This window comes from Vipera berus (assembly GCF_964194415.1).
Source record: "Vipera berus genome assembly, chromosome: 1".
NCBI classification, from domain to species: domain Eukaryota; kingdom Metazoa; phylum Chordata; class Lepidosauria; order Squamata; family Viperidae; genus Vipera; species Vipera berus.
The window spans coordinates 304,871,178-304,883,331 of NC_138202.1; the positions used below are offsets into that span (position 1 = coordinate 304,871,178).

The window sequence follows — 12,154 nt, forward strand, 5'->3', positions numbered from 1 at the left end:
TCAAGGACAGGCAGAATGCATTAAGGAATATCATTGTAAGATTACTATGGAATAGATTAGTGAAACCAGACTGCTCCCACCAATCAAGGATGAACACATCCAGTGGCGTAGCGTGGGGGGTGCAGGGGGGGCGGGCCGCACCGGGCGCAACATCTGGGGGGGGCGCGCTCGCACTGAGCTGCTCAGGGAGCCCCAAGGGCTGCACAGAGTCGGCTTGGCTCCGCTCTCGAGCTGCTCTTTCTTGCAAAGCGAAACGAGTCCGGCAGGTGAGATGGGCGGCCACATAAACTGAATAAAATAAATAGAAGCGCCCAACTCTCCGCCCAGGCTCAGGCCAACCGCAAGCGCCCCGCAGGCGCCCCGGCAGGCTTGGCCGAGCGAAGACGGACCCGCCGGCCGGCTGGCCTAGCTTCGTGCGCATGCGTGGCTTTATTTAGCGGGGCTCACATGCGAGCTTGAATGCAGCGGCTCTTGCAGGTCGAAGCCCCGCCCAGCCGCCCTCGAGAGGGACTCGGAAGCATCCCGCATGCGCGCGACTCTTCTTGGAAAGTCTACGCCGCTGCGGGGCGCGTCTTTTCAGCGGTGCCATGACGTCACCGGGTTAGGGGGCGCAAATTGCCCCGGGTGCTGACAACCCATGCTACGCCACTGAACACATCTCTTACAACTGAAGCAACTTACGCCTTTAGTGACTGCACTGAATCAAATAGATCCCTCGGTTTGTATATCTATTATTTGGGGTTAATAGTTTTATCCAGAACAGGTCACCTTCTCAATTCCAGAAACTCCAGCCATCTATTCACTATGACACTACCCAATGTATTTGTTTATCAGTCCCTCAGTTTACTGGCCTTCTTCCAACCTATCCTGTTCCTGTTCAACATCTGCACAGTCTACTCTAATTCAGAAGGAACTGTTGTGTTGATAACACATCCTAAATCAATATCATATAGATATTAAACAAGGGGAAATTTTTGTAGAAGGCTTGCAAACAATGTCGTATAGTCAAGCAGAATACTAATGATTCTGCTGATACTAAGGACTAATATGTTTCATCTGATATCCTAATAATTGCTATTCTTTTCTTTCTTTTGGGGGGAATTGTATACTGTATATACCAGCCTTCATCAGAGCTTTCAGGGCAACTTACAAAATCAATATGAAATAAAACAAATGAAGAAAAAGAATATTAATTAATCATAATATTATGATTTAGTAAATCAATTTAGTTCTGCCATTCTGACACAGCCAAGCAACACATCTCTGCTATTTATATTCATAAAAATACATTAAGCTATCTGATTTCTAAAATGCCTTGCTTCAGTTCTTGATGCTCATTCTGATGGTCCTGTTGCTCCTGAAGGGATCCTGGGGATTGTCTGTCCCAAGCTCTTAGACTTAAGACACTGGGTTGGAAACCAGGAGACTAGGAATTCTAGCATTACTTTAGGCATTAAAGCCACTTGGATGACTTTGGCCAAGCACTCTCTCTCAGCCAAACTCACTTCACAGGGTGGGTGGTTGTTGTAGGAAAAATGAGAGGAGGAAGGAGTATGTTTGCCACCTTGGGTTATTTATAAAATAATAAAAGTGGGATAAAAAAAATCTCAACACCCCCCTCCCCCCAATTCTGGGTCCATAATTTGAGAGCCATTAATTCCAGAAGCAGATTTCACATTAATGCTGCTAAAAGCAAAAGCAAACACTCAAACTTTAATTTAGATTATTTCTTTTTTTAAAAAAATAGTGAAAAGAAAAATAGTGAGAGAAAAATTGCAAGTATGAGAAGTTAATAGAATTGACATTTTGTTTTTCTGTTTCATTCAGATGTTACTGTTTCAGTCTTATAATGAATTTTCTATGGCATTGCTGTATATGGTATCAGCATTCATCTATAACAGCTGTGAGCCTGAACTACATTCCCCCGTGCTAAAACTGCCATCCTGCTGGCTGTATCTCATCAAACATCTCATACAAAAAAGGCACCATCATCACTTAGACACAGAAAGAGATGAAGAAAAAGAGGACCAATGAGGATGCAAAAAGAAAATTAAACTCTTCTCTTGTTTTAAAATAGAGCCATACTATTCACACCATGAAGCCACTTTCCCCTAGCATGGGAAGATCATACTACTGAAATTTGACAGCAAAATGACTGAATTTCTACAGAACACATTGAAACCGGGTGGTATTAAGAGAACATAAGTGAAAGTGTTTTCCTTCTGTCAGGTGTCTCTCACTCTCAGTTCTCTCAACCCCACTCCCACCGACTGGGAGCTCTGGGAGAAGCAGCAGCAGCAGCAGAATACATGTCTGGAGCAATGAAGGCATAAAATAAAGAATGAATGTGATCTGACATGAATAAAATCTCACATTTAAGCTTACACTGTGGTGGTAAGATCTGTGGAGTGTTTGCTTTGATTGCCTTGTAGATAGCTGCCCAGGAGTATAGTTTAAAGTTCCCTAGACCAGGGGTCGGCAACCTTGGCTCTTTTATGACTCATGGACTTCAACTCCCAGAATTCCTGAGCCAGCAGGAATTCTGGGAGTTGAAGTCCATGGTCATAAAAGAGCCAAGGTTGCTGACCCCTGCCCTAGACCAAGCTGGAAGAGGGGCTGCTGGCCACTACAAATAATTCAACATTTCTCACATTTGCAACTTGAAAGCAGCTGGCCAAATCCAGGTGAGGTGAAAGAAGCCTCATCTTGTGAGGTTATATGGGATTGGTTTAAGTCTGTGGATCCCGAGGAAATGCTTCATGCTAACAGCTTTGTCACACATAAACCATATCCCCTGCCCTATCTTCCTAGTGAAAGCTGCCAGGGAAGTGATGGAAGGCTGAATCTGGGCAGAGGTGAAATCATCTTTGAATAATAGGCTCTTTATCTCTGACTTGCAAAAAGCAAAGATATATCGCCTCAAGAAAATATCACGATCTTGGACTATTATTTACTACCTACCAATCTTTCCTTCACATAGAAGATTAAGAAAATGATAGGGCTGCAGTTCCAGAAAACCCTGGATGAAACAGATTGTCTGTATCCTTTCAGGTGGGATTCAGACCTGGGAATGGGATAATCATTGGTAGCTTATGTTGATCGTTGCTGGTGAAACTGGGGTGGAGAATTCGCCTCCCCTGATTCTATTGTATCTCTCGGCCTCCTTCAATACCATCAACCATAGTTTCCTTCTGAGGCTGCTGCAAGGCCAAATGGTGTTTTGCAATGGTTCTCTTCTCTCTTCAGTGAATAGACCTAGACTAGAAAGGCTATGTCCTCAGTGCCCTATACAATAGAGAGGCTATGTCCTCAGGCATTCTGGCATGAGTGAACTGTTTCTCCCTTCAGTTTAGCATCTACAAAAAGCCATTCATCGGCACAAGATGAGCTAGCCCCAAAAGTGAATGATACTCAGGAGATACAGTGGAGGGTTGACCTGGTGCGTGGATGAGCAAAAAACAAGCTTAAGATCAACCCTAGAAAGATGGCAGTAGATTAGAAAGCTGACTAAATGTGGAGTGTGCAAGGGAGGGTCTGTCCCTTGGGAATGCAAATTAAATTAGTAGTAACCAAGGATCCCTAACAAACTTACTGAAAGATAGGAAGGGAATATTATTGAGATTATTTTGATGGTATATGGATACTTGTCTCCTGGTTGAAAACAAATATCACAGAGTCCTTCTCTATACAGAAGGGGTGACAGAGAAAAGAGCATCCCACTCAGTAACATTGGTTTAATAATTTTTACTGGGAAAAAAGTGCTTTTGTCAGCATGGTTTAATTTCCATTAAATCAATTTATTAAAGCTTAATTTGCATGAAATTAAATTCAGTCCTTATTCAAAGAACCATCACTCCCTTAAACCATTCAGCACTGGGAAATGATCATAGACCTAATTAAAAACTTGACTGGAGCCATGCTCACCTATTTCCCCTTGTAACATTCAGTAGGTCTGACAAGAGCCTTTGGGCTCTGTTAACTTAATTTGCATTCCTAAGGGACCATTCTTTGCTCACTTGGCAAAACTATCTTCCACTTCTGGCCCTTTTATGCCAAAACACTTGTGTTCCTGCAGTCAGGACCAGCTGGTTCAATTGTCCTTTTGAAGCACATTTGAGGATCTATATTTCTATGAGTTCAGAAATACAACAATGAAAAGTTTTCTGGCCACTAGGATGAAGAGGCTGAGCTGTTATTTATAACTGTAATTATCTCAACCTTTGGCAAACCACCCCCCCACACACACACACACTTCAAGATTTATTGAGGATAAAAAATATTCCCCACCCCATGCTCTAACACAACAATGTTGGGGTTCAGTACCTATTTGGTGTCTTTTGCATCTGAAATTGAATGGTAGCCTGGTCTGGTTTACATTCAGACAAATGGCTCATTTGGGACCTGATTTTATCTTTGGTCCAGTGGTCAGCATTCTTCAGGGGAGACTCGATAGCTCATTAGAGAAATGCATGTTGTGAAAGAAAATCTCTGCTATTTCCACATAAACAGGTAAAATAGCAAATAATGGGAATATTTTTTTCTTTGCTAAAAGTCAGAGGCCTGCTGCCAGCTTCAGAACAGTACTGAGCATTACATTTGTAATAGCTTGACAGGCTATTTTTCCATGCATTTTGCCAGGAACTTCCATGGCTTATACAAGCCATGCTGATACATGCTATTATCTCTGATCAGAGACAATGCTACTGAGTGGCTCACTTACCTCTTTGATCCTCTGCAAAAGAGGAAGCAGCCAATCCTTGTTCACCTCACAGTGACTGTCTAGAAAGGTAAGAACCCCTGCCTGGGCCACATCTGCTCCTCGAATGCGGGAACGGATCAAACCTGTAACAGCGGACATGAACTCAAACATAGGTCTGGCTGATGCAAATTTCTAAGCAAGACTTCAGTTGCTAAACAAGCACACACAATCCTCAGCTTATTCATTCTTAGCCTTGTCTACTCAGCTCATGCCATGCTACCATTCTGGACTTAAAAAGAAGCATGCCATTTTTTAAGATGATTCAGCACAGTTTCTGCATTGCAAGGTCAGTAGTCCAAGCAAAAAGTTTGTCTTGGGCAAAAAATTATGTTCATTAAAACACTCTGCATTTATATAATTCTTTTCATTGCCCCTGCAAAGGGAAGACAAGATGTAAAAATACTGGTTCTGAAGAATAAGGTTGTATCATAACTAGAACAGCCCCCCTTTTGCCTAAAATACAGTTTAAAAATGTTTTTAGAGTTTTTTAAGAAAAAAATTAAGGATGAACATATAAATACTTCTTAATAGGGATGGGATCACTTTCCTAACTACAGCTTCCTGTAAATTATTCTGCAAAGGCAAATTGCTTCAAAAACAAACAGCAAATACAATTTGCATTGCAGAAACAAATGACAAATACAATTCCCAGCTGGCAATCACTTCCCTCAATTACAGGAATTTTCTAATGCATTTTCTGTTCTTCATTAATGGAGAGCTAAATTTCTCTTTTGCAACAATTCTAATACGGCAGTCATTGGAAGAACAGGAGAAGAAGATATAAATATTAATTAATAAATCAATAATTGGGGATGATGCAGAAATTATAATATTACATGAGTAATATTGAGGATTGAGGACAAATTATAATCAATAGGGATAAGATAAAAGGCTCCTTTTTATTCTTAACTTTGATGGGTGTTACTATGCTATCATCATAATATCCTTTTTATAATGAATGGCAATTTTAATTAAATCACTTGATTTCGCAATATTTGTTTCAATAGAAAAAAATGTCTGTAGTCCAAGGTTGAGTCCTTGGTGCTCTCTGAGTTTGGTTGTTTGCTTGAAGACATTTCATTACCCATCTATGTAGTATCATCAATATAAGTGTGGTTTTTGCTACCTGTCTATATACAATAGCTTGCCCTGTGTATCCCAAGACAATCCTAATAAAACGTATGAAGCACACAGAATACCTGTTTTCATGCTGTTTTCAGTTTGCTACTTTAAATACTGCAAAGCTTTACTTGGGCCTAATAGTCTCATTATGCAATTGTAGATTTTCAGTGGCTAAAAAAAATTCCAAGGAAGTTGCTTCCATGGTCCTCAGGTGGTTTGTTCAATTAAAGAAATGGTACAGGAAATGACATGCTTTACAAAGCAAAACTTTCATTTTACAGCTTGGATCTCTCCGTATGGATTTGCTTACTCCCAATTCTCCTGTTTTCTTAACAAAATTAAACCTAGAATACATTTCTTAGTAGGGTCCACACGGCAAAAGATTAAGTGGTCATTGTCATAGCAAATTGTGGGAACAAAGCCATCAAAATAAGCCATAATATGAATATTGTGACATCATTCGTAGCATAGGAATTGAGTTCTGTTAATGTGAAGTTAGAATCTCACTTGTATAAAAACAGCCATCAAAAAGTAAAGTGTAATAAGCCCAGATCAGACATGAATTTAATTGTATTAGGCAACCATAAACTCTTGGTTTGAGGGTGTCCAGATTTAAGTGGAGTGACCACACATTCTGTTCTATAATACAATCTTGATTAATATTGATTCCTTTATGGGTAATGGTATGCAGGAATGACAAGAGAGAGAACCACAAAATGGACAATTGGTAAGCAAATGATATCTCAGCCCACAGAAGGAGAGACGGGGTGGAAAACATTTCAGAAGGCACTCTCCTTAGTTTTCTGACAAGTAAAAGAAAGAGAGGAGACCATCCAATGTAACTATTCAATAAAGACAGACTTAGTGTTTGTATGACTTGTCTGGACTACCTCAAAGGGCAAGCATATGGTTAATAGCTTTTGGGAAATGGAACTCACTATTGCTTTCCCACCATGACCTGAATTATTTTTTGTAAATCCTGTTTTTCATTCAATTTAAATAATATCACTTTGGGTGCCTTCATATGATGCAAGCACCATCTGGATAACAATATCCATATTGAGGCTTATTCCCTGCATAAGTTGGCTCCCTGACTTGCTCTGTGATTGATCTCTGTTTCAATACAACCTACCATTTTGGGGTAACATGGAGAAAATGTTATGGATTCTACAGAGGGAATTAAAAGAATCTACAAAGCCAGTTAAGTCAAGCCTTGAAACAGGATCTGAGCCAGAATCAATCAATAGCCCAGAACCTTCTGCCAAGAACTCAAATCCCTAGAGGCATCAGACCTTCTAGTTCAGGGGTATCAAACTGCCAGCCCATGGGCCGGATGCACCATGCAGAAGCCGCGCCCACCCCATTGCCGGCAATGGTAAAATTGTCCCAATACATTGTACAATGTCACGTGACATCGCGAGTCTGACATGTCTGTTCTAGTCCATGAATGGCTGCATCAAGATGAATGCTATCAGAAAGCAAGAAGGTCCTTGCGTACAGTTCTAAGCATTTTATCTGGAACTAAGTCTAGTCATATTGTCAATTGTGACATTCTCTACTTCTATTAGGAATGCAATCCTAGACTTCTGGGAGAGTCTTAGGTTAAGCAGGGGTGTCAAACTGCTGGCCCGCGGGCCAGACGCGTCTTCTAGAAGCCTCGCCCACCCCATTGCCGGCAATGGCAAAATAGTCTCGATATGTCTCGCAAAGTCACGTGATGTCACAAATTTGACATGTCTGGGTTAAGGAATGCTAGTGTACCGCTTACTAAGTGTGCTTAAGGCTAGAGATTATTTCCTCTGAGTTTGAAAGAAAGTATGAGAAATCATATTGCATTGTTTTCTGTGAATTAATTTATATAGCGGGTACTGGAGAGGAGGAAATAAGACAATGGGCTAGAAATCACCTTTCAGCACACTTTTAATTTACAACAGCATAATTAAACTAGAATATGACACAAAACCCAATCTCCTCTTAAAAACCAACAGTGTTGGAGCACCACAAGTTCTGGAGGCGAGTTATTCCACTGATTAATTGTTCTGTCAGGAAATTTCTTCTTAATTCTAGGTTCGATCTTGCCTTGATTAGTTTCCACCCATTGCTTCTTGTCCTGCCTTCAGGTGCTTTGGAGAATAGATTGACTCCCTCTTCTTTGTGGCAACCCGAAATATTGGAACACTGTGTCATGTCACCCCTAGTCCTTCTTTTCATTACCCTACACGTACCCAATTCCTGCAACTGTTCTTCATAGTTTCCAGTACCCTAATCATCTTTGTTGATCTTCTCTACACTCTTTCTAGAGCAGGCATGTAAAATTTGTGATGTCACATGATATCACACGACATATTTCAACTTTTTCCCCATTGCTGGCAATGGGATGGGCACAGTTTCAGTATGATGCATATGGCCTGCGGGCCAGCAGTTTGACATGCCTGTTCTAGAGTCTCAACATCTTTTTTATATCATGGTTACCAAACTGGATGCAATATTCTAGTGGAGTGTTACATTATAGGCATTATAAAATACTAGGTTCATGTCATCTTCATTCTAGCCCTTTGTTAATGCAGCCTATCACTGTGTTGGCTTTTTTGGCAGCTGTGACACACTGCTGCTTATCTTTAAGATAAAACTTGATTCTCTTAGTAAACACTTTTTTTTTGTCTTGTAAGCCAAGGTTAAAATATATCAGTTTAAACTGTAGTTTGGGGAGGAATGAAGTACAGATGTTACTGTATGTTACCGGTAATAGTCTTGAGCCTTCTGTAGCCATATACATCTTAAAGTTTTAAAATACAATTTAATTAAATGTATTTTAAAATATTAGAATCCAGAGAATCATGAATGCCATCCTTTGATTTGTTAGGACTTAATAATCACCTAATAATCCATTCATTCATGTGTTGGAATTAAAATTTTCATGCTGACTGGGAATTCAGGAAATTTTAATCCCAACACATCCAGAAGCCTTGGTGGAGCAGTGGGCTAATGCCTCCTTAAGTAACACCATCTGCCTGCAATTAGTGCAGGTTCGCATCCCACCAGGCTCAAGGTTGACTCAGCCTTCCATCCTTCCGAGGTAGGTAAAATGAGGACCCAGATTGTTGGGGGCAATAAGCTGACTTTGTAATAATGCCGCTTGGGGTGTGTGAAAGCCCTAATAAGCAGGCATATACATAGAATGAAGGCTACTGCTAAGTTTGTAAAGCCGCCCTGAGTCTTCGGAGAAGGGCGGGATATAAATGGAATTAAAATAAAAAAAATAAAAATAAAAATAAAGTTTGAAGATTTACAACTAAGGGAAGTTATATGCTGAACTTTTTCTTTTTGCTAAAACATGGTTGGTTTACTTCTGCATATTATATAAATTTAAACCAACTGTGGTATACACAGTAAACAAGACTTAAATAAACCATGGTCTTGTGATATGTGTTAGGCTAAGTCACAGGTATCAGCTTCTTGAAAATCTGCCACTTGCAGATTTTTATCTTCTCCCACGGGTGCCCATGCAGTAGCAGTAAATTGCATTGTCTCAAACAATGAAATAAGTTTGAAGGCACCATCATAACAGATTTTTAAAATACTCAGGCATTCCAAGAACAAGGACAAAAATAGAACTTTTGTAGGAAAATAATTAAGGAGTCGCAACACAAATGTCACCATAGCTTTAAATGGACTTGAAGGGAAGAACAATCCACCAAATTCTGTCCTTACTCTTGAGTAAAATAAACCTGAGGTTAATTACTGTGTGTTGGTATCCTTTAATAGAGAAAAGGTGAAAAGAAAAAGAAAGGATGTGAACAGTACAAGAAGAGTTAAGAAAGGTCATGGAAATTAAAGACTACAAATGACACAGAACAATTTTTGGTTTCCTTGAGGTAATTGGTTTCGCAGCTAAAATAATAATTCAGAAACATTCTGAAGATAATGAGAATGTAAGTCAATACATTTGGATGGTATCAATTTCAGGAAGGCTGGCCTGGAGGAACTGTGTGACTTGAGGGTTAACGAATTAAGGGATTTACAGGGTTGTAAAAAGGGAGTTACTGTAAGTAAGCGATCTTTAAGTGACAGCACTGGGTTTGTTTTAGAAACCTAGATCGGCAGAATTTGGTATTGCTAATTGTTGATTTTTATAGTATACTAACCTGCAAATTAATACTTTAATGAACAATATTGAATTTCCAGAAGTATTGAAAGAAATCCCAGGTAGGCAAGGTAATAAATATTCTATGAAAATCCAGAAAGTCTACAAATTAAACTTTAAAACTCACTTACTTCTTGAGTATATTAACTGATTACTTTATCAATTAAAACAATCTTACAGTATCAAATAAGTTTCCCTTATCTAATATCATAAATTACTTCTTGAAAAGAAATGACTGTAAATGTTATTGTTTGTTTCAAGGACGCTTGCTTGACAACTATTTTCAGTAGTAAGTTAATAAAACAGGAAATAGTAAAGGGAAAATCGTGTCCCCCAATTAGAAATGGAACACTGGAAATAGCTATTTCATCTTTTTTATTTCAGAAGTGGGAAGAGGGATGGAAAAGACAATTACAATAGAACATAAAGAAAATGGGGTGGGTACGAGGGCTCAGTGGTTAAAGACACCAACTTCTCAGCTGGAAAGCTGACAGGCCGGGTTCAAGACTTGAGTTCTGTGTCATGGGATGACCTCCCATTACTTGCCCAAGTTGCTGCCAACCTAGCAGTTTGAAAGCATGCAAATGTGAGTAGATAAATAGGTACAACTTCAGTGGGAAGGTAACAGTGAGCTTATGTGCCTCAGTGTATAGTCATGCTGGCCACATGATCACAGAAGTGTTTTCGGACACTGCCTCAGCTAAGAAACACAGATGAGCACTGCCTCCTAGAACCAGACACAATTGGACAGGGGAAATATTCTTTCTCATCCCACCATTGTTCAATTATGCTTTTCAATAAAAGCAGAGAAAGGATACTGAGTAGATGCTTTCTGGGCATAACAGGCATGTTACTGGATGTTTATACACAGAAAACAGGTGGGATTTTTACTATAATACTGTTCCCTCCAATTTACAGGTTTTGAAACACACACACACACACACACGCATGCACACACACACACCCCGGGAGATGTCCTTGCACTAAGGAATTATGAGCCCAGGAATACAAGCAAGGTGTCCCAAGTGGGAAGTCTCTATACAATTTTCAGATTTAGGGGAAGTAGTGCCTGCTAAGATGCAGCCATGGCGCCTTCATGAGATCCTGGTCTTTTTTGATATCTCAAATATGGGAAGAAGTATCAATGCAGTATCTATACAACCACAATAGTATGTATATAAAGTTATTTCTTTTCTGATTTATTTTCCTTCCTGACTTATTTTCCTATAAAGGCATCAGTTTGAGGAGAAAGATAAAGAGACAATAAGGAGAGGAATGATTTGTGAGTCAGATGTTTCTGTTCCTGCCCAGAAGGAAAAGTAGGTAGCATGAAAAATAAATATGTTTCAGTCTTCTTCCCGTGACTGGTTTTACTCAGTTTTCTGTTTTTATCTCTCTGTGTGTTTCTGGGTTGGAAAGAATAGAGGAAGGGAGGGATTTGCATACCCCACCAGCAATAATACCTCAACTGCTATGCTTTATTTTCCACTAATATACAGTACCCCTTCATGGATTACTGCCTTGTCGTGGCGAAGGGGCTTGCGTAATTCAATGAAGCTATGAGCTATGCCGTGCAGGGCCACCCAAGACGGACAGGTCATAGCCGAGAGTTCTGACAAAACGTGATCCACTGGAGAAGGAAATGGCAACCCACTCCAGTATCTTTGCCATGAAAACCCTATGGACAGTACCAAAAGGCAAAACGATATGACGCTGGAAGATGAGCCCCTCAGGTCGGAAGGCGTCCAAGATGCTACTGGGGAAGAGCAGAGGGCTAGTACTAGTAGCGCCAGAAAGAATGAAGCGACTGGGCCAAAGCCGAAAGGACGCTCAGCTGTGGATGTGTCTGGTGGTGAAAGGAAAGTCCGATGCTGTAAAGATTTTTTCTCCATAGGAACCTGGAATGTAAGATCCATGAATCAAGGAAAGCTGGACGTGGTCAAACAAGAGATGACAAGACTGAACATCGACATCTTAGGTATCAGCGAACTAAAATGGACAGGAATGGGTGAATTTAATTCAGATGACCATCAGGTATACTACTGCGGGCAAGAATCCCTCAGAAGAAATGGAGTAGCCTTCATAGTCAATAAAAGAGTAGGAAAAGCAATACTGGGATACAATCCTCA

General features: G+C 40.2%; 1 protein-coding gene across 1 annotated transcript in view; it reads right to left on the reverse strand.

Moving 5' to 3' along the window:
- GALNT14 (polypeptide N-acetylgalactosaminyltransferase 14) overlaps positions 1–12,154 on the reverse strand; it is a gene marked incomplete at its 3' end in the record, with an annotated part of 335,253 nt that overhangs the window by 53,679 nt on the left and 269,420 nt on the right. Inside the window, exon 6 of the mRNA XM_081341474.1 lies at positions 4,721–4,842. Within this exon, the coding sequence (XP_081197600.1) occupies positions 4,721–4,842 (122 nt within the window). The remainder of the gene's footprint in view (positions 1–4,720; positions 4,843–12,154) is intronic.